This window comes from Nilaparvata lugens, chromosome 12 (genome assembly GCF_014356525.2).
Source record: "Nilaparvata lugens isolate BPH chromosome 12, ASM1435652v1, whole genome shotgun sequence".
Lineage (NCBI taxonomy): Eukaryota > Metazoa > Arthropoda > Insecta > Hemiptera > Delphacidae > Nilaparvata > Nilaparvata lugens.
In genome coordinates, this window is record NC_052515.1 from 21152502 (window position 1) to 21180244 (window position 27743).

The 27743-nt window shown below is 35.9% G+C and overlaps 1 protein-coding gene across 3 annotated transcripts in view; it reads left to right on the forward strand.

The window, feature by feature from the left end:
* The window catches only part of LOC111057302, a 40459-nt gene that overhangs the window by 4343 nt on the left and 8373 nt on the right, over nucleotides 1-27743 (forward strand). For all 3 annotated transcript variants that reach the window (XM_039439127.1, XM_039439125.1, XM_039439126.1), the window contains 11 exons: nucleotides 1855-2180; nucleotides 4112-4307; nucleotides 5438-5562; nucleotides 6700-6852; nucleotides 8231-8406; nucleotides 15614-15737; nucleotides 18991-19473; nucleotides 20853-21088; nucleotides 22957-23186; nucleotides 25618-25794; nucleotides 27071-27145. In XM_039439127.1, the coding sequence (XP_039295061.1) occupies nucleotides 1855-2180; nucleotides 4112-4307; nucleotides 5438-5562; nucleotides 6700-6852; nucleotides 8231-8406; nucleotides 15614-15737; nucleotides 18991-19473; nucleotides 20853-21088; nucleotides 22957-23186; nucleotides 25618-25794; nucleotides 27071-27145 (2301 nt within the window). The remainder of the gene's footprint in view (nucleotides 1-1854; nucleotides 2181-4111; nucleotides 4308-5437; nucleotides 5563-6699; nucleotides 6853-8230; nucleotides 8407-15613; nucleotides 15738-18990; nucleotides 19474-20852; nucleotides 21089-22956; nucleotides 23187-25617; nucleotides 25795-27070; nucleotides 27146-27743) is intronic.

Below are 27743 nucleotides of genomic sequence, written 5' to 3' on the forward strand. Positions count from 1 at the left end.
AAAAAATGCAATCTTGCTATGGTCATCATCTCTGGTCTCATAAGTCATCTATATTTTTGGACAAGTGCATATAATTTCTTCCTAATTATATTGTATGTAAAGTACATTATTCTCTCCCTTATACTGAATTGAATTTGCTAGCTAGATCATTAATTAGGTCCTTGTTGCCAGGAGGCCGGGACACAAATTGTCCGAGCGAGTCGCGGGGAATTAGTTCGTATTGCGCTCATTACATCAGTCGGACACCAGACTTTGGTGTCTGACTTGTGTTCCACTCGGGACACCAGCCCTGACACCGCTAGGTTGTCATAGGTGTCTCACAGGTGTCCTGTTGTATAATAAGTCTTAAAAGCATGACATATTAATCAAGTCCATCCTAGATGCACTGTTTCCGGTGTGGGAATTATTCAATATTCACTTAGTGCCGTTTACACAGGGCCAGTTAAAACGAAATTGAATTTTAAACTGGATTAAATCCATAATAAGTATTGGTTTTTATAATGTGGTTCATTTTCAGTTTAAGCCTCCAGCTGATTCATTTCAGTCTGATCTTTTACAGTAAATGCCCCTATTTTGTTAAGCAGCTCCAACTATGCTAGTAATAAGTCTACCTTATTCAATTTCCAAATCTGGGAAGCAATATAATGCCACAATTAAGATTTCAATTAATTGAAAAATTAGAGTAGAAGTGAATAACATTATGTTATTCAGTATGTTGCATTTAATCTCAAATATCGGGGCACTGAGCTTCGCTCGTTATTTATTTATTGATAAACAAAACACAATTCTTTAAAATGATACATACACTTGAATTCAGGTCCAATTTCCAGTACAAACATTTGAAAACAGAAAAGTTCCAATTTAAATTGTTTACAAACCAAATTGAATAACAAAATAACACTCACTAATCACTTAAAACTGTAAAATAATTATTAACTTTGAAAATTCTGATACACTTTAATTTAGAATGATATACCATGTTATTTCAAACAAATCAGATATTTTGATCAAGTTGATTAAAATTTCTTTCTCATGAGATAAGCTGATTGATTAATATCCACCCAGCAGCTGAGTGCACCTGCTAAAAAGGTTTTATGGTTGAAGGATTAAAAGAATAATGAACTTTTTTGATGAATTTGGAAACATCGCAATAACATGTTTTTATTCTAAATATAGTTATTATTTTTGACCAATTATGGATAATTTCACCTTTCAAACCCTTGAAGTTTCTTTATCTTTTAGGTCGTGCTTATATTTTACAGCTGGCTGTTCGTCAGTTTATGAATTTCGGGGATATTTTGATTTTCCACAGACGCACCCGCTGACTCACTTCCATCATCCACAGACGACAAAAGTCTCAGCTGTTTTTCCAAGGATGAATTATCCTTTTATGTCCTTAGAGACCTAGTGCAATCGAATTTTTATATCATAAACCTACTATGTTTCAAATTTAGTGAAAATCGTTAGAGCTGTTTTCGAGATCCGTTGGACATACATAATAACCAATAAATAACCATATAAATAACCAAACATGTATATAAAGAAATTGCTCGCCTAACATAATAGAATTATGAACTGTTTTGCACTTTATTTGAGTAGACTTTATTGAATCTGGCGCTTTTTCTCGTAGGTTATATATTATTTTATCAATGATAGAAATATTTGTTATAAACTATTTATTCACTTTCTCTGATTTGTGACTTTACTTCTCCAATATACCTTGTATCACCATAAAAAATTTCTTGCTAATATTTTATTTTTTTATGTCACATTCTGTATCGGTACTGTACCCTTTACATCATACAAACTTTGTGTTATATAGTCGAAATAAAATTTGATTTGAATTGTGCTCAGATCAAACGAAGATCTTCCACGACAAGTTGGAAGCCCTGACCCTGGTGAAGAGCGACAAGCGCGCCAGATTCAAAGTGTGCTCGACTCTAGCCGAGGCGATGACATTCTCCAAAGATGGCGGCGGCGGTGGCGGCCATGGTGTGACGTCACAGCAGCAGTCGTCGTCTCTGTCGGTCGAGAAGTCGGCGTTCAGCGGACCCAAGTCCACCGATCTTGTGCGCATGCGCAAGGCTATTGAAGCGGGAGACCTGGAGACAGTGAGGAAAACTGTGTGGGATAACCCGCGCTACCTGGTTAGCAGTGGCGATACGCCGTCTATACTGCAAGTGAGTTCATTTTTTATCCATATACTTCATATAATTATATTTATATACTTTATTTATTGATTCAAATAATTGTAATAAAAATAATAATTTATAAAATGGAGACAAAAGGTGGAACCCCATTTTGTCTCCTTAACACAATACAATAATTCTCACCATAATACAACTTACCCAAATATAATGAAAATTATATTTAAAAAAAATGGAGATAACTGGTGGAAACGGTGGAAACCCATTTTGCCTCCTAAAACAATACAATAATTTTCACCATAATACAATTTAAAATGAACAGGATATGAAACATATGCACAATTTATTGAAACAACAGACACAGCACAACACTGTTCCTCCCTGAATTTTGTTACATATACTCGTCCAAAAAGTAGAAGGTTATGTTTCATTTCACTTAGATTAGATAAGTTGAGACTAATTTTAATGAAAGATTTCAATTGCAAGCGTTTAAGTTTTATTCCATTCTATCAGTTTATTGCAACCCCATAGATTATATTATGAACAATACCCCATAGATTCTATGATTTGTTTCTCAAGTTTTAGTAGAAACACTTTGAAACAAGAAATGTTGAATTTCAATAGATTGAAAACTAAAGAAACAAGATAAATATTAATTGAGAACTGAAGAAACAAGAGAAATATTACAATTAGGAAGCACTCAAAACTGGAAAATAATGAGTTTTTTTATTAAACTTGTTCATAGAATCAACATCTTGGTTATGATTATCGTATATCATAAAACAGAGCTTTGAAAATGGAAAATAAATGACAATGTTGAAGCCTTCGTTACACTGAGAAAATATTTGACAAACATGATTGTTGAGGGACTCAAGGTGCTTTAAAACGTTTTATCCAACAGTGTTAGTTCTGATAGCAATAAATATGCGTGCGTTTGTTCAAATATAAAATAATATTTTCCCAATATCTTTCAAAAAACGTGTTTGATGTACATTTTCGAAGTGTGAACACAGATATAATTTCTGTTATTTGAAGAAAAATCTTTAAAGAATTAAAAATGGTTGCTACAATAACCTCCTTTTTGGTTACTTTTCAGCAAACGCATATTTCTAATTCTCTATCTAAGCTTTAATAATATTCTGAAAAGTAGTGTATAACCTCCTGATGCACCATCTATGTTTAACGCTAAACCACGTTTACTTGTATAAATTGTTGCATTTACCATAATGTGTTTCATACGGGGGGTTTAAACGAACAGCTGATATTTCTCAGTTTGAACCGAGTATCTGCTTACGGGCCTGAGCTATGCAATCAAGAAAAAATGAATCTGCAAAGACCATTATTAACATCGTAGAAAATATATATTCTACTGTTACAGACCATAGTTTCGATAAAAAAAAAATAAATGAAAAATACATGATATATTTGAACCACTGATTTATTAAAACAAATTGAGATACTAGTTTCGGTTGTTACTCCATTATCAATTTCTAGTGAACTGAGATTGAGTTCACTAGAGATTGATAATGGTGTAACAACTGAAACTATTATATGTTTTAATCAGACTGAGAACTGTAAATTTGTAACTTTAGCAAGTAGGTTCTTAGTATAGACTTAACAGGCAATTCAGATTCCATTTCTCTCATTTTATATCAGCTACTCATTCTCAAGTTCCATTTCAGCTATTCATCATCTCTATTGATCCATTCATGAAATCATCACAAATAGAAACGTTTGTACTGTATTCATTCATCCCCTCATCATCACCTCGGCTTGAAATATTTGTGGAGAATTGTATTTGAAAAATAAATAAATAAACTGTAATTTTTTTAAAATAAATAAGTGGTTTTGACAATATCAAGCTGTTTCCATTCAATATGAGAATCATCCAGCACAATATAACCTCCTCAACACAGAAAGTGAAAGAAGAATGAGAAATTGATTTTTTTGTGTGTGACTTGCAGGAAGGTTCCCGCTACAACGCACTGCACGTGTGCGCGCGCACCCAGCAGGCGGCCATTTGTGCGTTTATTCTGCAGACAGTGGGCAGTGTGGAGTTTGTGCGACTGCTCTACGGCTCATCAACATCCAATCACACCAGCGACGCCGACGAACGATGTCGCGTGCTTGTCGATCTCTACCTCAATACTCCTGACAAAGGTATCATTCTAATACCTACCTTAGGTATCAAACTAGGAGAGTGACAGCTGATTTACTGAGATTTCCCAAATCATATAACACTTGTTTCCAGAAATCGTTTGTATTTCTTGGTCCCAAGTTTTTTAATAACATCCCAAAAGAAAACAAGAGGATTCACAATCAACTTTTTTTCAAAAATAGAATCCTTAGGTAACTCAGAGGTTTTATGCCTGACCATTTAGGGCCGGTTTTCGAGCTCGGAATTCAGCTAAGTTCTAGACTTTAAACAGCTGGAGTCAGAAAATGAGCTTTCCAAAACGGGGCGTAGCCGCAGTTTTTATAACAGTAGTCTCAGTTTCTATTTTTTTATTTCTATAATTGGAAACGTGTTTCCTTGACGAAATTAAACATCTCTAAATAATTCAAATTAGCTGAAACTTTACACTATTTTCTCTCTATTTTATTTTGTGTTCAATTTTCTTGTTTTTTGAAATTCAATTGAAATGTGACTATGACAATCACTACGACTACGTCCCGTTTCGGAAAGCCAATTTTCTGACTCCAGCTGTTTAAAGTCTAAAACTTAGCCAAATCCGGAGCTCGGAAACCGGCCCTTTGAATCCTTATTCAATGTTATTTCTTAGTTTAAATTTAATTTGGGTGGCTTGCAATAAGCATTAGTAAGATGAGCTGTTATTGGAAAGTGTACAAGGTGAGTGAATGTGAGAGTGAATGGTTGCTAGTCTTTTCTTTCTCTCTTCTTTTCCTTTCTCCATTTATTCATGAATTTTCAATTATTTAATAAGTGATATTCATTCCTACTTGCAAACTTGGAGTAATGTATACTTCCAGCAAGTAGTATTTTTTATTCCAATTCACAAATTTCTAATGAAACATACCAGTATTTATTTTATTAATCTTAAATAATTATTTTTTATCTTACTGAGCTATGTGTTTTTTGTTTTTCTTATCGATTTTGATTGTAAATATTGTGAGTTGAATAAATAAAATTTGAATTCGAATTTGAGTGATGGAATGGAAGAAATACACACTTCTCTAGAAAATAAGTTTGTACAGCAGCCTTTGTTCATTTACGTAGCTACTAGAGCTTTATGCGTAATAATAATGTGGAAATTACTATTAATTTGCAGGCCACAACGAGACACCACTGCACTTTGCGGCAAAACATGGCGCCGCCGAAGTGGTGGAAGTGTTGGTTGCGCATGCGCAGTGCGACAAGACGCGTGTCAACAAGTACGGGCAGACGGCTAGCGAGGTTAGTGTTAGTGTTAGTGCCAACATTATTGGTCAACATGAATCAGGCCAAACGCACACAACAGCAGACAAACAATCCCTCCCCAGTTGTGTCTACGTTGCAACTCTCACAGACTTCCGTCTGCATGCAGACGTTGGAATTTTTCCAGTTTGTCTGCATACATATGTCTGCTGCTAAGGTTTAAATTGCCTTTGGAGTGTGAATATATTGAAACCCATTTTCGAGAATAGACTGAATGTTTCTGTGGCTCCTTGTATAGGGTGTTTCAGAGTAACATTTATTTTTTGAAGATGACATCTTGCAGGTGTGTTCCTTTTCTAGGCAAACATTCCTGTAGGCTCTTCATCACATTGTCCATGGTTTGACGTAACATTACAACTGGAATTTGAAATCGCTTCTCGAATCTTGGCTTTCAATTCTTCAGTTGTTGCAGAAATAAAATCAACATACTTGTATGTCAAGATTGTTGACTGAAACAAACTAGTATTTGGATTTCCTGGTAACTGTACTAAAAAATCGATAAATGGGTAGTAATTTTTGATATTTTCTGTTGGTTTATTTATTTAGATACACACAAGTCTTAAGATTAAACCCATATATTCTAAACTAACAGGTAACCCGTGCTCCGCAAGGGTCTAATTAAAAACTTGAAAAACTGAAAACTTAACCTACTGAGATCTTGAAGTATTTAAAATTAGCCTATAACTATCCTCGGTAAATTAAGGATCAATATGCAAAATTTCAGGTTAATATCAGTCCAGTAGCTCAGACATGATGATGCGTCATTCGTGAATTTCCTATCCCTTTCGTGATAAACCAATTATTTATTTATTTAAGGCTTATACACGGTGTCCCACGGAGAGGTTTACACGTTTAATTATATATTACGTGCCCATTCATGCACCGAACTTTTTTAAATTTTACACAGTTTACAAAGTTGGTTCTGAAAATATTCTGGGAATATTTCAGCTCCCTAACCATCGTAGATTTGTCAAACATCATCTGACAATGAGCTGTGGTGTTACTAAATAAACTCTTATTCTAAATTCCAATTCTATTTTAATTCTTGGTTTTACAAAATAATTTTCTTACTAAACTTTGTTTCAAATATTAATTTTTAAATGATATGTTTTGCAGATAATTTGCACAAGAAGTAACGACAAGTCAGAAGGGCTGAGTCGCAGAATCCGCGCCCTGCTCGACGAGCACTACTTTGTTCCTGTCCTGAGGTCGAGTGATCCCACCGTGGAACCATCGATTGGTCAGCCCTTTTCCCCATCTAGTCCTTTGGTAAGTTTATTTCCAATCAATCTACTCTATTAAATCAACTGCTCAACACTAGCAGATAAATCCGTTGTTGATGGGCCTAGTCCTTTTGTGAGTTTATTTGCAATCAATCCATCAACTGCTCAACACTCAAAAAATTACTTATTGATGGACTGAATAACTTTATTCCTCACTGCAGAGGGAAATTACTGAGATATTGCAATTATTCAAATGCTTATTAAATATTATTAAACATCTAACATTTTACCCTGTTGTCAATATTTGAAGTATCAGAAGTCTTCGGGGTGATTTACAGCATTTAATCTGGACTTTAGTTTTATAATAATAATTTAAACACTTTTGAACAATTAATTACGACATAGCAGTCAGGTATTTATAAATACAAGCTATTAGCTTCTACTCACATTAGTGTAGCGCTTTCGGACACTAGGCCCTTCATCAACACTGGCTGTCACTTCCGTTGTTGAATACATATGGTTAGTGAGTAGCGTGAATTTGTAGGTTATTGGAGTAAACTTCAAATCTGACAGCCTGTTCAACCTCCTACTCCAATAACCTACAAATTCAAACATTCCCGCCACCCCCGCCGCCAACCGTTCAAAAAATCCCGCCACTCCCACAACCCACGCTACTCACTAACCATATGTATTCAACAACGGAAGTGACAGCCAGTGTTGATGAAGGGCCTAGTGTCCGAAAGCGCTACACTAATGTGAGTAGAAGCTAATAGCTTTTATTCATAAATACCTGACTGCTATGTCGTAATTAATTGTTCAAAAGTGATTATTTAACAAGCAGTTCGTATGGAATCAAACATTGAAGAATAATAATTTATTCCCCACATTCAAAGTTGATATTTGAAGCCTTTCAGGTTGAATAGTTGAAGAACATATTGTTAAATTCTGATTCAAGTTATTGAGATTGTTTCGAAGGATTGACACTCGGCCCGTTCACAAACCTTCATCAATCTGTTGATTTAGCAGTGAGCTTTTCGATCGGAAAAGCACTTTTTTATGCCCTCCATGATCCACTGTCACACCTGCACTATTCAGGGTTTGTTTGAGAATGGGGAGTCCATTCTGCCTCACCTAGTATCATCATATTGCAGCCTACTCAGTGAAAAACACATACTTTTTTGAATGATAAATGATTCCAAAATTAATATCCAATTTATTCGTTTCTTATGATTATTGAATAATAATTATTAAACGAAAATCAAGACTTCTGCTATTGAAAATATTGTCTACAGGGCTAACAGGTAGACGGGGTGATTTACAGCATTGAATTCGGATTTTCGAATAAGTATTATTTATTCATTAATTGGAATTTGAATTAATGCAATTCCTCATTAATGTCCATCTTATGATTTTGGTTGTTGTAGAATCTGAGTGGAGACATAATGAGCCCTGTGAAGGAGATCCAAGGTCTAGCAGGTCCAATGCCACTGGATGTTGCCAAAGCTTTCCGCAAAAATTGGAAAACTCCGCCCAGAGATCCCCAATCTCCCCTGCGCAAAGTCATTCAAGATCCGATGAAAGGTCTTGAAAATATTGGAAGGTACGTTGTCGAATCTATTTGCTTTTTTTCCATTTCAATGATCAATTTTGAAATTCCCCTGTGTTCAATTTTCATTGAGTTCATCTAGTGATTTTCCATCGGATGTTTTCACATTTACCGATTTTTGGCCGACACTTAGAATTTTCCTCCGATTGGCTGAGAATTAGCTTTTGGTGAGAATAAATCAATCAGAGGACAATTCTATCGATAAGTCTATAGGCCTATCAATAAATGGACTCCATTGATTGTCTATCAATAAATGTCTAAAGAGTATCAATAAGTGGTGTTGAAACGGCCATTCTCTATGTTTATAATAAAGATCCTTATATATTCTAAAGTATTCTAAGAGGGGTAACAAGAAAGTAAGGTCTCCTATTTTTTTTTTCATAGAAAATGACATTTATTTACTAAGTACGATACATCGTTTGAAAGACCAGGATCTTGGCTATTTTCAACATAATCGCCATTTTTTCCAACACCTTCTGCATCCGCGTGATGTACTTTTCTATGCCAGTATCATACCACTTTCCGTCCGCTTTGCGCAGCCAGGTGTTGACCTCTTTTTGAACCTCCGCGTCCGACGCAAACTTCTTCCCTCCGAGATGTTTTTTAGGGCGGGGAACAAGTGATAGTCACTTGGGGCCAGGTCGGGACTGTAGGCAGGGTGATCAATGATTTCCCAGCCAAATTTCCTGATTAGGTCCAGGGTCGCCTTGGCTGTGTGCGGGCGCGCGTTGTCGTGGTGAAATTTCAATCCATTGGTCAGCATTCCCGGGCGTTTGTTCTTGATGGCACGGTGAAGTTTTTCTAATGTCTCACAGTACCTTTCTGCATTGATAGTGGTTCCCTGTGGCATGAAATCGACCAACAAAACACCGTGACGGTCCCAAAACACTGTCGCCATCATATTGCCGGCCGACAGTGTTGTTTTGATTTTTTTCGGTTTTGGAGAGTCGCTGTGACGCCATTGTTTGGACGACTCCTTTGTCTCGGGGGTGTAGTGATGAGCCCATGTTTCATCCCCCGTAACAAAGTCTTCTAAAAATTCTTCTCCTTCCTGTTCAAAACGCCGCAAAACTTTGTCCGCACATTCCACGCGCCGTGTCTTGTGTTCTTCAGTCAGCTGTCTCGGCACCCACCGGGCAGAAACCTTGTGGTAATGCAACCGTTCCGTAAGAATTTCACTAATTGATTCTCTGCTGCACACTCCTCCAAGCTTTCCTTCCAAGTCCTTAACAGTTGCACGGCGATCTCTGAAAATTTCTGCCTCCACTGCCTGAACAATCGCATCCGAAAGCGGCGGCCGGCCACTTCTCTCTTCATCGTGAACGTTAGTGCGCCCGGACTTGAACTCGCGGCACCACTTACGCACGTTTTTAATGTTGACACAATTTTCCCCATAAACTGCAACCAATTCACGATGGATTTCAATAGGTGTCGCCTTTTTCGCGCTAAAGAAACGTATCATCAAACGCAATTCGCACTTGGACGCTGACGCGAGGGGTACTTGCATTGTTGATGGCTGCTCAGCCAAGACTGAGCGGTCGGAGTATTTTTTTTTTATTTGTTTATACATGTCATAGGCCATTACAAGAAAGCATGGACAATTGTCATACAAAAATCAGTCAATAAAAACATAACTTAATCTAGCAATACTAGTTCTTATTTCTAAACAATGCATTATATTAAGATGACAAAAGTAACTATGACTATGATGCACACTATTATAGGTACCAGTAACACAAAAAACAAACATTTATAGATAAAAAATAGAATAGTAGAGTACGGTACTAAAATATAGTCAGTCTATCAGCCTCTTTCACATAGTAATTAATCTTGAAAATGTTGAAAGGAAGGCCTAGGATTTAATTTATGAGTGCCTGCCAACTATACGGACACTCCTCAATCAACCAGTCCTTAGTCATTCTCTTGAACAGGCCAAGTGATTGAGCCTCCTTTAACCGGGTTGGCAACGAATTAAAAACCTTTATACTTTTATGCTCCGTACTTTGTTCATAAAATGCTGTTCGGTGCTGATTAATTCTTACAACATTTCTTGATCTGGTGAAATGATCATGAATATCAGATCCTGTTGTCCAACTGTCATGTGACTTATAAGCAAAAATAGCCAGGTTGTAAATATAAAGAGCAGGAACTGTCATGATTCTTGATGACTTGAAAATGGACCGACAAGAAAATCTATGGGGCTTCCCAAATATGATCCTAACAGTTCTCTTCTGGGCTTTGAAAACCATCAGTGCATCTCTTGAAGCACCCCAAAGCAGTATGCCATATGAGAGTAGTGACTCAAAATACCCATGGTAGGCAGCAATCACAGCATCTCTTGCCAGAACCCCAGATAATCTTGAGATAATGAAGGCTACTGAATTGAGTTTTTTTTATCAGTGATTCCACATGAACTGACCATGCCAAATTCCGGTCGACAGTCACTCCCAGGAACCCTGCCGAGGTAGAGGGCTGAACCTCCTCACCATCAATATCAAACTGAAAAGAGCCCAGCTGTGATCGCTGTATCTGGAATTCAATAAATGAGGTTTTCTTAATGTTTACCTCCAACAAGTTTGCCTTGCACCACTGAGCCACCTCACTAAGCACAGAGTCTGCAGTCAGCTGAAGTTCATCACTATTCCTAGCTGTTATTAGGAAATTTGAATCATCAGCAAAGAGAACTGATTTGGCATGATGTACATTTGCAGGGAGGTCATTAATGTAAATCAGAAACAGAAGGGGGCCCAAAATTGATCCCTGTGGGACCCCTCTCCCAACAGGACGAAGTTCAGACCTGAATTTACCATTAATGACAACACCATTATCGCCCTCTATTTCAACCATCTGGTTTCTGTTACTAAGATAAGACTCAATCACCGACAAGAAATTACCTCTAATTCCATAGTAATGAAGCTTCCTTAGGAGAATGCTGTGGTTCAGGCTGTCAAATGCCTTCTTCATATCAACGAAAAACCCCATGACCTTAACACCCTGATCCAATGATGAATAGATATCACTGATGAAACTCTCCAATGCATCTACGGTTGACATTCCAGCTCTAAAACCATATTGACACTCACTTAAAAGATTGTTATTCAGGAAGTGAGCCAGCAAGGGGTCATATATTGCTCTCTCCCATACCTTGGACAAAGAGGTCAAGTTAGCTATAGGTCGGTATTTATCCACTCCCTTCCGAGAGCCTTTTTTGAAAATTGGCTTTAGCTTAGATACCTTGAAGCAGGCGGGGAATGACCCAGAAGCACATGATCTGTTCAGAAGCTGAGTGACAGGACCACTGACACAATGGAAAAACTCATTTAGTATTTTTGAAGGAATTCCATCAGACCCACTGGACATTTTCATTTTTAGCTTCTTAGCAATAGATACAACCTCTTGCTCAGACCAAGTTGGCATCTCAGAGACAGCAGCATTACCAGGGTTAGAATTTACAAGTAAATCACAAAAAGAAGAACCGTCAAAAACCCCCAAACTGAGCCTATTATTCGATGAAACCACCCCAGCAAAGTAGTCATTGAATACTTCAGCAACTTCACAAAGTGATCCTACTGGGAGGCCATCAATCACAATTGGATACTCAGTACTCACCCTGATGGGAGTTTCCTTCCTGATTAGATTCCATACAGCCTTAGATTTGTTGTCAGCAGAAGCTATCAGTCTCTTGGAATATTCAGTCTTGAGAGAATGGATCAGCAGTCTGATGTCAGAGGATATCTTTTTGAACAAGTCACGAAACAGAGTATTTTGAGGATAAGCCTTCATAAGCAGCTCCAGGTCTCGCTTCCTGTTACAGAGATCCTTCAAGTAAGGATTTGACCAGGGGATCTTTGAAGTATTTCTGGGAATTCCTAACTTTCTCAAAGGAAAGGCCATTACAAAACCCTGAACAAACATCTGGACAAAGTAATCAGTCTGAGCCTCGTGGTGAATCTCATTCAGATATATAGGTGACCAGTCACATTGACCTAAGTAGTGAGAGAATTTCAACTTGTTTTGATCAGAGAAAGATCGTTTCATTACAGCCTTGAGAGATTTCACCTGATGCAGAGGTAAAGGAACAACTATCTCCTGAGCAAAGTGATCGGACAGAGACAAGCTAATCACTCTTGACAATACAGCATCAATATATTTGACACTGATGAAACCATTATCCAACAGAGTGGAAGAGTGAGCTGTAACCCGAGTAGGCTCCCCAATCACATCCTGAAGACCATAGGCACAGAAGACTGACATCAACTCCTGCTTTGAGCTTGAGTTGCTGAGAAAGTCAACATTAAAGTCGCCAATCACAATAATTCCCTTAATCTCTTAAAAGTTGAAGAAAGAAGCTTGTCAAGCCTGTCAACAAATGTATCCATTGAGCTGTCAGGGGATCTATAAATACAGACTATTAGAAAATCACCCTCCACAGTCACAGCCGCTGCCTCAAAGTCTGACTCGCAAACCTCTGCTAAGCTGAATTCAGAGGTCAAAAATCCACATCTTGAATATATGGCCACACCACCGCCCTTTCGTAACTCTCTGTTGAAATAGCACACAAGATTAAAATTTTCAATATTAACACTTTCACTGCCATTCAACCACGTTTCAGAGAGACATAAGAGATCAACTCTACTTAGAGATTTGTTTTCCTGCATGTTTTGAATTTGCAGAGCCAACTCTGTGTTTTTATTACGAATACTTCGAACATTATAGTGCAGGACATTTAGAGTGACTGGGCCTGACATAGAATTAGGTGAGTGACCATGGTTGCTTCCAGCCTCAGCAAGACAGTCAATCAGATTTGTGCGATCTATAAATGTTTGCAATCGCTGGTTTAATCTAAAAAATTGATTGGTCTATAAGAGATCAAAACTGGAATTTCATGAGTAGCTACCACATCCTGATCAGTACGGTCAACCACTATAGAATCAGGTGTTGCTTCAATAGAGCAATGCACACTACCATTTTCGCCAATTCTCTCATCACATTGGAAAGGACCATCATCACTAGCACGTGAGCCACTACAGAAGGTGGCATCAACTGTCACAAAGGATTGTGTCATTGTATCATGAGCACGATAGCAGCTGTCAATTAGGTCACCGCTCACTGCCAGAGAATGAGGTGTGAGAGTATCTGGTCCAACATAATTATTTCTATCAGAGACTGAATTCTCAGTTACAATTCTGAAAATTCTCTTTGCAACCATGAACTTACCTCTCCTGTTCAAATGAAGACCGTGACTAGTGTGGAGACGTCTTTCAATAGACCATAAATCTAAAATTTTTACAGAGTGCAGTCTAGACAAACACCTTATGATTCGGTTTATAGCAGCTATAGATCTATTTTCAATGGAACTCTCAAAGAGATCGTAACGGTAGGGTATGGTTGATATTATCAGATTGTTGTGTCTGTAGGTCCCAATCACCTCAACTAGTTTAGCAACAAATCTCTCCTTATCAAGATCATTAAAACCGGAGTGAATACTATTTGTGCCACTCAGAAGCACAATCCAATCATTTCGATTCAGACCTACAGTCTCATTAGGAGACAACATCCAGTTTGCAAGAGTCTCAAACTTCATCCCGGGGGCCACAGTGGAAACACAAGATATATCATACCCTCGAAGTAACCCAGTTAGAGGCTCTCTAATTCCCTTACCGTGGCTATCAGCCCAGATATGAATTTTTTGGCTCTCATAATAATTCATATCACTTACCTCTTCACTACAACATGATTTGGAAAGGCTTTTAATTTGACTTCTTGCTGAATTCATATTTTTTGTATATCTGACAATAGTTTATTGCTAGAGTTCAATAGTGATTCAAGTTTGGAGATTCTGTGTACAAGCTTACATCTAATATCATCATAATCCATTTCATTGTCTTCACTAACCATGTTATTACTAGTTATTGCATTGTAGAAAGTATTCTTCTTAAGAAAACACTCATTAGCCTGAGTGGCCAATAGGGGAACATTATCTCTAAGAACAAACCCCTCAGCACTTTCAGTTTGAGTTCCAACATCCGTTGAAACTTTATCAGTGAGTTCCATAAGTAGTTTCTCGTTCATGATTGATCGGTCAATGGCAGCATTCCATTGAATCCTCATTTGAGAATTAGCTTAACAATCTCTCAACCAAGCTAAAGCATTTATTACACTCATATGGATTAGAATTAAGTGATGAATGAGTAGCTATAGTTGGGTCTATCATTGAATCATTACCTTCTGCATCAGAACCAACTATTTTGTTTGAGCAATTTTTATTAATTATGGGAGTAGAGCACGAACTGCCATTGAGAGAATTACTGACTGGAGGAGCATGGCTATATAAGATTGGAAAATCAACTATTTCAGAAACATTTTTGTCAGTTTTAAGAGAGGATTTACAATTTTTATCTAAACAACGCCATTGAACCTCTCCAGCTGCCGTGTCAGATGATCTTCTAAAACTATAATTCTGGAATATTAATTTTGGGTTACCACGGTTTGTTACTCCAATTGTGAAATCTCTCATTTTTGAGGGGTATTTAATTTAACAAAATTGAAATGTAACAAATCACAACTAAAAAAAATCAGTCAAGATAAGTAATCAATAATCAGGGAAGAATGAATAATAAATATGTAATTGAATGCAATAAAGAAAAGAAAATTTAAAAATTACAATAGGCCTATTGTTTAATTCAAATCCAATTCGCAAGTACCATTATTTGAATCATGTAATAATGAGAGAATGAATGTCCAAAAGTTAGATTGAAAAGTAAACTAAAATAGTCTAAATCTATGAACTAAGAACTAAATTGTCCAAATTTATTAAGTCAGTAAGGGCAATAGATCAATAAGGTCAGTGATGAGATAAATTAGGTATATTTATTGAGAGTTCAAAGAGTTCAGTATACGCGCCCAGCAACAGGGTTGTAGTGGGGGAACCAGGGAACAAGGCGGTGTTGCCAGATTTCGCCTAGCGCGGAATTCCGCGAAGTTACAGAGTTGGAGACCTTATTTTTTGTTACCCCTCGTATATAGTCTATTTTAATTTATAACAGTGTTCAATTTATTTATATATGATATTAATTGTTCATTTCTCATTTATAGTTGTTGATTAGTAACTTTGCACTTCGAATAATATTGAAGTTAAGTTTCTTTGATTGTGATCTGTCAGAAGGCAATAAATTGATTGTATTTCATTGATATTTTTCAGGAGACTAGCACAAGACTGTAACATACCGTGGAAGGAGTATTGGCCTTTTCTGGATATGTTTGCCGACTTCCATAGTCAGGAAGGTCTCAATCTTCTAGAAAATTATCTGGCGGATAGAATCTCGGTAAGAAGTCTACAATCTCTCATTGATATCTCAACTCATATAAATTTATACATCCAGTTCCATTTTTTAATTTATCTTATAATTTTTATTATCAACACAATATTACATAATTGATTACAAAATTGCAAAAACCGAATAATTCTAAGCAACACGCCCTTGTGACGGGATCACATCGTTCAGCTCTGTGAACATCGTCCCCAACCGCTTGTCTTGTGTTGGCAATATGTGATTGGAGATTGAAAAAAAAATTATCCCTCGTAATAGTTCAATTGGATATATTGTTTATCATCGTTAATAATACGACAAGCGATTCCTCCACGCAATTGTGATTAAAAAATTATAATAAGCATTGTCATTTTAAACATCTATATAAAAAAGAGAGAGTAGGGTTGTGTTTGTTCGAATCAAAACAGGTCAACTTGTGGATTACATACCGAAAAAACGGGAATGATTCAGATCTCCAAATTTTGCACATAGATTCTAAAAATATCAATTTCATGCACCTAGAAGCCCAAATTTCAATTTTCCTTCTTGATTTTCTAGAATTAATGTTCAAATTTCATTCATGGAACATCATACGGCATACCTACATTGTTGTAGAATGTGTTTGTATAAAGGAAACTCATAGAGAAATTGATACGCTGGTAACAATGTGTTTCGATACAGGAAGCTCATGTTTTGTTACTAGATTTTTGATACAAATAATGCTGGCAGCTTATTATAGCGATTGTGATAATATTATAGTGAGCTGTTAAGTTTTGAATAACCTATTGATTCTCAATTTTTCAATTTTTTGAAAAACTGTTATTGTCATCTTTACTACGATAACACTGAAAATCATCTAACTTACTATACAACACTACCGACACGCCGGTACGAGCGGTGAGTTGAATTATGTTATAAAAGTATGTAAGTGTTTTGATTGTAAATGAAATCAATACAATAGTATAGCCAATTAGGCAAAATACAATATTGTTCCGATGTCTTATTCCTGAATCGGTGCAATATTGATAACTTTTTCCTCCACCTACTGTCTACTTACTTTACTTCCTGAAACATAATTCTAAAGTGTCACTTTTTCGCTCTCGGTAGTAAAAAACAGAAAAACTCCCTAGGGAGTAAAAGTGAATCCATTTAAATAACATGGGAAGCATCTCTATATTAAAAAATTGCATGGTAATAGGTTAGAAGGTCTAAGCTCAGATGAGAAAGCATAATAGAGGTGTATGTCATTGAGTCAACTGATATCAATACCACAACCAGAAATTTGATCAACTCATGAAATATATGTTTGTATGATATGATATTCTTAATATTAGTAGACGATAAAAAATTTATACAATTTTAAAAATATTTTATTCTATTAAAAATACCAGCCAACAAATATTTTTGATCTGCAATTCAAATCTGAACCGCGTGATCTGGAGTCAGCCATTTTTTGGTAGCTTCCCAGCTGATATAATTGTTACAACTTTTGCCGATAGATAGCGCAATCGGCAGTGGCAATCAGACGACCGGTTTTTAGGTTTTAGATTTTAGGTTATGTTGTTAGGAAACATTGTCACCAATACGTAAGTTATTAGAATGATTTTATTTGCAGTTTCTATAAAAAAATGTAGATGGAGGAAAAATGTTGTGTACATCACGAGCGAAAAATACTTTTTCTCCCTCAGGAAAATTGTTGCCCTCGGCTTCGCCTCGGGCTTCAAACTTTTTCCCTCAGGGAGAGAAAGTCGTACTTTTCACTCTAGATATACAAATAACTATTTCTTAACATAAGAGATTATTTCAAGTATGATGAAGGCTATGTACCGTATGTACTGAAATCCATGTATCAGGAACGAAAATTTTCTGAACCCAATTGAAGAGCTATATTATTCAGCTTTTTGAACAAACATTTAAAATAACACGTGTTGAATTATTTTGAACAAAGTGCTATAAATAATCATTTTCTATCTATTTTGGGGGCGAATACAATTCGCGGCCCATCCTATAATTTAACAGCATTTTATTTGAATATTACCGGCAAATTCAGCAATTTATTTGTATCACTTCACAAATAGATGCGAAAATTAATGAATATTGTTATGAATTATCAGACAGAAACGAATTAAATCTTTTTTAAATGAAATATAGGCCTACGACCTTTATTTTCATTATCACTGACAAGATAGGAACCATATTCTAGTGAAGCAAAATAAGAGTAAGGATAATGCGATGAATGAGGTTGTTACAAGACATTCAATTCCAAGCATAGTCGTGAAGGATTGGTAAAGCACTCGCGTTGCTTTAACGCGGTAATAGATTTTCATGAAATTTGACAGGTATGTTCCTTTTTTAATTGCGAGTCGACGTATATATTTTTTTTTTGGAAATTTTGCATCTCAAGGATAATATAAAAGGAAAAAAGAGCCTCCTTCATACGCCAATATTGGAGTAAAAATCAGACTATACAATTATTCATCATAAATCAGCTGACAAGTGATTACACAGATGTGTGGAGAAGCCAGTCTATTGCTGTTTTTCCATAAGGTCTATAGTTTCAATCAGGTACTTGTGGATGAGAATACTGCTTGAGGTCAACTGTTCACAGAACTACTAGTTTGGAGTTGAAGTGTAGTTGATTGGTACCAGCTGTAGATAATGATTAGTTAGAAGACTTATTCAAATAATATCTATTATCACTCCCGTATCATTGAGAAACTAGAAAATGTTGGAAAAAGTGATCCACCTCATGAAAGAGAGTTGTTCATATTGAATTCATTAATTACTGAAGAATGTCAGAATAATTTACAATTTTCTTGAATTTAGCTTAGCTTATATTCATCCTAAAATGGAAGATGGAAAGAATATTGAATTTTGTTTGATTCATCGTATATCGCATATTTCCTGGACCATCTATTGACAATCAACAACACTATGAACGCATTAAATTCATCTTTGAAACACATTTTTAGCCTATATATTTTTTTAATTCAACACTTTACTGATAGATATTACTACCAATTGATTGAAAAGAAAATGTTTTTGGAATAATAAATGCTGCATGACTAAGCACATAGGAAGTCCGTATTGAGATGTAAATATTGATAAATCAGATGTATTGATGAAAATATAGATAAATTTAATGATTCACAAAATAAATTCAAGTGTGACATGAGATTCATTGACTTTTTGGCGGTAAGAAGTTCGCCGGGCAAGCTAGTAGCCTATTATTATAAAGTGCATTGAATATTTGATTTTTCAACTGCAGATAGCAGACGGAATAAGCATTCACAACCGATCCAATCGTGAGAAGAGCAGCCAATGCAGTACACCCGCTTCTAAACCGTCGCAATCGCTGTTCAATAATCACGTGATTAACAATAACAATAACTACAACAACTCCACGCCCAACTGTAGACTGTCGTCCGACAACTGTAGCGGCAACAAAATGTCACGCGATCCTCTGACGAGCGACAAGTTTGTCTGCGAGAAAATGTCGCCGAACGACGGCAGCGACAGGAGTAGCGTGCTGTCGCCGATGTCCGAGCTGTGTGTCGCGATGAAATCGTGTCGCCTGACGGAGAATAGTCGCGCGGCCAGTCGCCAAGCGTCGCCGCTTATATCTGATATGGCGGCCGGGGCGACTGCTGCCCAACAAATTGGCAACTGTGGGTTGTCGCCGAGGGTGGACTGTGAGTCGCCTGTGCCACCTCCTCTCAGTGTGCATTTATGTATCGAGAAGTCGTGTCAGGTGAGTTGAGCTATTTATTTATCGAATATTTTGCTAGGGCTTCTTGAAAGCTCATTTATAAAGAACTAGAAGGTGAACCGTGATCCGCAAGGGTCGGTTTGGAGCACAAATAGATTGAATTCAGTTTTATAGTTGCCTGCTGATTAACAGCAAGCAACTATAACATTTTCTCTTCAGGCAACAAAAACATTTTCTTATTTATAATAAGAAAACAATTTTCTAATTCAAATTAGATACAGGAATCAAATAAAGTTCAGCATGACAATATTGTCCTGTATTGTGAATTCATTTTGATGAATTTGGTTGGGCTTTTATTTTACGTAAACTTTCTATATGACAAATATGACAAATAAATTTCTTTTAATCATCAAAATTATAATCAATGAACAAGAATAAAAATATGACTATTATCCATCCTCCTTGTATAGACAAAGAAGAAGAGGATAAGAAGATAAAAATAGAATCGTTGTATATACTATTTTATCTATGATTACTCTCAAGCAAAGTCTAACTAACTGGAAGCTTGACCTATACGAATTGAAAACTTCTCATATTGAATATACGAATATTTACATATACGTACTGTAATCAGTTCAGTAGTTCAGACATTATGATGCATTCGTGTATGTCCCTAACATGTCAATTCTTTTCTTTATAGTATTATAGATAGATAGGTGACCACTCAAGTAAAGTATCACAAACTGTAAACCTAACAAATTGTAAACTGGACGAATTTAAATCTTGAACTGAAAATAGGCGTGTAACCATCCTCGGTAAATTAAGAATCTTAATGCAAAATTTGAAGCTAACCAGATCAGTAGTTCTCACAGAGGGTGTCCACGCGGCGGGAAAACCGGGAATTGTACGTGAATTTCATTTGGGTGGGAAATGTAGGGGAATTTTGTCGAGATATGTGAATTTTTTGACACTTCCGTCAACTAGCTAATTGTATATTAATTAAGGACAGAGTTGAAATTTAGCCAGTGCATGAGTGGTGTATTAGGGTACAAACACACTGAAAGCGGAGCGTGACGTGAACAATATCATATTAAGTAATGAGCTAAAACTCAGATGTGATGATGTGTCATTCGTGTATTTCCTACCCCGTACATGTATAAGCCAATTCGTTTCTTTATAATATTGCACATTTGAAATCATTACCTTATTCTTTGGATTATATTGATCAAAATTCTGGAGAGAGAGACAGTTTTGGGCTCTGCCTGCTGTCCTCTCCCGATCATAATGTATATTATCAATTGTGCGACAATTAATAATCAATTAACAATGAATGAAAATTATTTATCTTGCATTTTTTTATTTTTTCCAATAAATGGATAATGAATAAAAATGATTGATTCCACGTTTTTTGTGTTGTGTAGGTGTTCGCGAAACGCATAATAGACAACCTGTTGATGTGCTCGTCGAGTGGGGCGGAGATGCTGGCCTCGGAGGCGACACATATGCACACACTCATCTCCAGCTTCCTGGTGGACGACCGGTTCGCCGCAGTCAACTTCGCACACCTGCACGACCGCATCGCCAAATGCATCCTGCACAAATTGGATGCCTCCGACCTGCCCGAATTCAACAGTGCTGTCAGAGCTGTTCGATTGAAGTCAGTTGAATAGATAAGCCAAGTATTAATGTAATTGAATGAACTCAAATATTTAACATTCCACTTAATTTGGACTTTGAATTTACAAAAATATTTAATGTACCTAAAATACCTAGAATGTATTCTAGGTACATTGAGAGTATTGATTATGGACATTATGAGATAACCTCTAGAGTCTAGACTGATTATTCTCATTAAATTAGGGATTACTAATGATATCTAATTAGGGACTGATTATGAAGATAACCTCTTGACTGATTTTCTAGTGAAAATGGACTAAATTTTAGAAAAGTGAAACCATAACCCTATTTCGGACTTTTAAAATGTTATCTAAATTTAGGAGAGAAATAGTACAAGGAGTATCCTTAGGTTTTCTCTCCCAATCAGTGCTACTTGTAAAAATTGTAAATAAATAAATAAATATTATACTTATTAAATGAGAGTACCGGATAGAAACAGTTTTGGGCGAATGCCTTGTTGTTTCTTCTCAAATTTGTAATTAATTACTGTGAATAAATGGATGATTTCTAGACCAAAAATGGTTTACTAGAGATTGATAATGGTGTAACAACAGAAACTAGTATCTCAAATTGTTTTGATAAATTAATGGTTTTGATAATATCAAATCGGTTTCATTCAGTTTGAATAATAATCAATGAATACCGTGCTATGCTTCAATGCTATGGTATCATTGCTTCAAGGCTGGAAAGTTTGTGATTACGGTATGAGCATAACATTTTCAAGACATGACTTGCTGTGTCTAGCACTTCATTCTAGTATAGTAATCACCTCCCCGAGTTTGTGATAGTTTTAAGATATTTTTTTGTTCCGTATGACGCTCATTATGAGCTTTTAGCTTGTGTGTGTCTAATTGAAAGTGTGTGGGTGTGTTTATGAGATGATGAAACGTCAATGCCTACCGCTACCGGCGGGATTCGAACCCACGACCAGGTAGCACTAGCAGACTGAAGGGTGCAACGCCTAAGGTGGGGTTTTGTTTGGGCGTATCCGGGTTTGGCTGCGACTTTCACAATTTTCTTTGAGAAGTAATCGTTCATGCGATTAGACAAAATATCAACTTTCCAAAACAATAAATCGTACCTATTTGTATCATATTCACTCTGTCGATATCGTACGTCATTCCATTTAATATTACAGTAATTTCAATACTGAATACTACTATATCAACTGCATGAATATGATACAAATAGGTACGATTTATTGTTTTGGATAGTTGATATTTTGACTAATCGCACACGCAGCCGAACGCGGATACTCGCAAATGAAAACCCATATTCAGTTCAATTCAATTTCATTATTCCAATATAAAAACACTGTACAAAATAAAATAGAATAATCATGGAATAATTATTCCCCCGCATTGACTGCTGATCCGTGCGCGGGGAAAGAGCACATAATCTACAGGTAACAATAGTGTAAAAACTACAATCGATAACTAAAACTTAGATAAGAAATAAAATATGATATTAATTTTAGTCTATAAAAAGTATGTTAAATTGTCAGACCGTATCAACGATGATTTACACAGCACAAGTACCTGACTCAGAATACTTTATCTTCTGGTGAGCTATCTGAACTATCGATTTAACAACATTAAATAGAAAGTAGAACCTAAAAGCATAAAATAAATAATAATAATAAATAAATGAATCTCAGGTGAGGCATGAAGGGCTTGAAACAAAATCACAATCCAGCGAGGTTTGTGGATGAATATGTGCCAATTGCAGTCGTCTCGGCTAACCTGAATAGGTTTCATATATTCACTTTCCTTCAGAGAGCATGAGGAAAATTAAATATTAGGAAAATAATCATATAAAATTATAATATTGTCGATTGTTGTTTGGCAGACAAATGGAAGAAAGCGAGTCCTCGTCATCGGAAGATGAGTCGGCGCTGATGTCAACTCCCTACCGCAGTGCATCGCGACGCCTCTTCTCGGCCGCTGCCGCGTCTCGCAAGCGCAAGATGCGTGATCACGTGGTCTGCCTCACTAGCACCATACTGGCCTGTCTCACTGAGGAGGAGCGGAGGAGGGGAACTGCTGAGATGGGGGAGGAGGGAGAAGAAGGCGAAGGAGGTGAGAGCACTAACTCATGATTAATAATAAATAAATATCGGGGCACCGAGCTTCGCTCGTTATTTTTATTTATTGACTAGCCGTCAGGCTCGCTTCGCTCGCCATATCCGTCTAGCCTGGGGGCTCCGCCCCCTGGACCCCCGACTGGATCGTCCAAAAATGAGATCAGAAAGTCAAAGTACGGAGGAAACGCAGAAAAGCTGAGAAAAACGTTGGAAAAACGCTGATTTTCGGCGTATCTTTGATGAAATATTGAAGTCACCTCATCACAACATTTTTAGACCCCAGCTAAACCTCTGTACCAAATTTGAACATTTTCTGTCTATTACTTGAAGAAAGAACTGAGAAAACACAAAAAAACCGCTAATATTTTGGACGTATCTTTGGCGTTATTTCAAATTCCTTCTGACAACATTATTACACCCCAGCTGAGCTTCTGTAGTAAATTTGAACATTTACTGTTCATGTGTTCTCGATAAAGCTGAGAAAGCGCAAAAAATCGCTAGAAAAACGCAGATTTTGGGCGTATCTTTGGCGTTATTTCAAATTCCATTATTACACCCTAGCTTAGCTTCTGTACTAAATTTGAACAATTTCTGTTCATTTGTTCTTGATAAATCTGAGAAAAAACAGAAAAACGCTCATTTTGGGCGTATCTTGACGTTATTGCAAATTCCTTCTAACACAACATTATTACACCCTAGCTGAGCTTCTGTACTAAATTTGAACATTTTCTGTTCATTTGTTCTCCATAAAGCTGAGAAAGCGCTAAAAAACGCTGGAAAAATGCAGATTTTGGGCGTATCTTTGGCAATTTTTCCAAATCCGTTCTTAGTGCGCTTCTAAAGGGCCAACTGAACATACCTACCAAATTTGAACGTTTTTGGTCCGGTAGATTTTTAGTTCTGCGAGTGAGTGAGTGCCATTTCGCTTATGTATATATATATATATATATATATATATATATATATATATATATATATATATATATATATATATATATATATTATATATATATATATAAACAGAACACATTTATTTATTCTTTTAAATGATCATGTTTATATTTTACAGCTGGCTGTACGTCAGCTTATGAATTTCGGGGATGAGATATTTTGATTTTCCACGGATGCACTCGCTCACTCACTTTTTTATTATCCACAGACGACGAAAGTCTGAGCTGTTTTTCCAAGGATGAATTATCCTTTTAATGTCGTTCAGCGAGTTTTCTCAGGGATGAGACATAGTGCAATCGAATCTTTATATTATAAACCTATTATGTTCCAAATTTCGTGAAATTCGTTAGAGCCGTTTTCGAGATCCGTTGGACATTAATAACATAAATAAATAAATATAAATAACCAAATATAAAAATATATAGAAATTGCTCGCTTAATATAATAGGATTATTAATATGTTCATTGATTTTTACAAAAATCACAAATACAAATTTAACATCAACTATATCGCTTGATCTGTTGAATAATATAAAAGCTCGTACTTGATTAACAGTTATGAAAAACAAAATATCACTTCTGTACGTCTGAATATTACTTGGGATTGATATTTGAAATTGTTACAGTGAGATACACTCCATACTGAATGCAGCCTATTATTTTATTTCACTGAAATGAATCTCAATTTGAAATAATTGAAATTGAAAAATTCAACCAATGCCGACAATTGTTGTCAATGTCTATCTTGAAAGTTACAATAAAAATAGAAAATTCATCAGTTTAGGGATGAGATTGTTGTTTATTTCCCAATCTTTAATATGATTTGTGTATCATTGAATGTACGGGTAAATAGATCTAGAATGTTAAGGTGACATTCCGACTATGGCAGGTAATGGGCAGGTACTGCCGACTGCCAAAAATCACACGATAGCATAAACACCAGCAACCGTACTTTTCTCAAACAAGCGTGAATCTCCTGTTTTCCTTCTCATGTTTGTCATACGGATCTGCACAAGGATGTATTTTCATTTTCAAAGAAAACTCCTTTTCATTGCTTGGAAATGCATTTACATGACATTCAAGAACAATTTTACGAAATATAAAATTGAATAGATGGTGTATATTTTCTTGGAAATAAAGCACTTGAAAATATTCTAGAAATTCAAAATGTACACGTTTCTGCGATTTCCGTGGCTCTTGAGATTCCCAGACACAACGACATATACTTTGTTGGGTAGGGTACTTTGATAAACAATTCCAAGTTAACAAAATGAATATCTCATTTGTCAGAGCTAAAGGATGCAATGAAGACTAGAGTGGTTGCAATTTATCAAAAGCTTTTTGAACTTGTACATGCATTGTCGATTTTATTTTGTTCTATTTGAAGTCTACAATTTTTATCTTTGTATACTATCTCTTATAATGCATCATACTTGTGTACAGTCTGAACGTAGCTCGATGCTTGTGTGTTGAAGGTGTAGGAGCAGGAGGAGGTCAACTGCCGTCAACTGAGGAGGAATGCAGCATTGCCTGGCAGTCAGCTGTGCCCTGCCTGTGCAACTGGACTGTCACCGACAGCAAGCGACTGTCCTGGCGCAATCGCTCCTTCTTCAACAATATGGACGCCAGGCGAGAGTGTCGCTGTAGCGAAGGTAGCACTTCAAACTGTCAATTACACACCTACTTACTAAATTCCCTATATTACTGTGCATTCCATAATTGGCGAGGACTTTGTAATAGTTTTGTGCGTTTGCAAAATGCCAGTTTAAACGTAATATCAATTTAAACATAATTAAATCCATATTAAGCCTCGTTTGTTATAAAGTGGTTCATTTCAAGATTCAACTACCAAGATTCAACTGATTCAATTCAGTTTGAGCTTTCACTGTACACACGGCCTCCCATCTTCTTATTCATGGAACCAAACAACAACCAATCAATCAATCAAGTTTTATTGAACAAAATATATACATTGGAGGTCCCAATAAACCCGAAGGTTTTTCAGTAGGTGCCTATATAAGTATACATAGTAAATTATAGAATCGTACATTACAACGAAACAAAATTAACAAATTTGATAAGAGGAAGAGAAAAAAAATTTTTTTTTGCATGCAAAGGGAAGTTGGGAAGTAAGAAGAGGATGTACAGGAAGGTAAACTTATCTAGGAACTAGAATGATAAAATTTAAGAAAATAAATTAGATAAACTACTCAAGTAAAAGAAAAATATCAATCAAATCAAATCATAAATCATAAAAAATGAGTATTCACTATTTATGAAAACAAAAATTATAAAAAACATACATGGGGAAAAAAATTGAGAAATGAAGTTTGAATTTCAAGAAATGGATAAGAAGTGGATAAGTGGTCGCTCTAGCTGGCGGCAGTGACTCAATAAAATTAATGTACCAGAAAAATCTCTGCTACCTGATTTATGACTAAGCTATACATCATTTAACTACTAAAATGTTAGGATCATTGATGAATAATATTCTTTTCTATTATTATTCTTTTCAAATTGTTGATTTTTTTAGTATTACATACTCTCAATTATTCTGTTATTGTACAGTTTAAAATTTTGTTTTAATTTGCGACGAAGGTAGGTAATGCTTCTGATGACGAGTAAGAATACAGGAGAATAAGAAGACGCAGAAGGCTACAATAAAAATTATTCGACTCTTTTCTAATTAATTATCAATAAATATTGTACATGAGATTGTAAATTAATAAGTACAGTTCAAAGAAGTGGATTAGGAGGCTGAAAGAATTGCCTCTCAATTAGAAATTCGAATTAAAATTCATTAAAAAATACAGCAAAACTAACTTATCCTCGAATGTATGTTGAAATGTTGAAATACTCGAAATATTAATGAAATTAAGTTACTTGATTTTCTACCAAACTACATTATTATTTGAAATATTTTTCTAGGTGACACCAACAGTGTACCAGAATCGAACAATGGTCTTTCAAAAACAAGTTCTGATGATGATTCAGATAATTCTGGTAAGTTAGTTCTTCATTCTCTTCCACGTGATATGAAATATTATTAAATTTGAACTCGGTGTATTTTCTATGATCCAAGTGATTTGAACTGAATTTGGTCCAGTCGAGAATTCACAGTAGATCAGTCTTCACATCTTACTGAATTTCTCAAGATCAATAAATAGTTTAAATCTTCAGGTCATACATCCATATCAATAAATACATCAAAATCGTATAACTCTTTGAATATATAATCAACTAAATATAGAAACTATAAACACTGAGTATTTGCTACTTCTTTCATTGGAGATATTCATTTATTCATAGACAATAGATACAATTCAGGTGTAAACTACAGGCATTCGGTCAAAACTGCTTTTAACTTGATTTAAATTAATAAACAGTCCAGAGGTTATGACTGTTGTAGAGTTCATGTTTTGATTTACACTCAACCTCAATTCCAAAAAAATGTATCTACTAGAATTTTGAATTTATCTGATTAATTCACTTCCAAACTCTTCTTAAACATTGATTCAATTAATCCACTTATATTTAAAGGGAAGGGCTTTCAAAAGCCGCCCTTACATTTTAGCATTGTTGTATCAGCGAATTATTGACA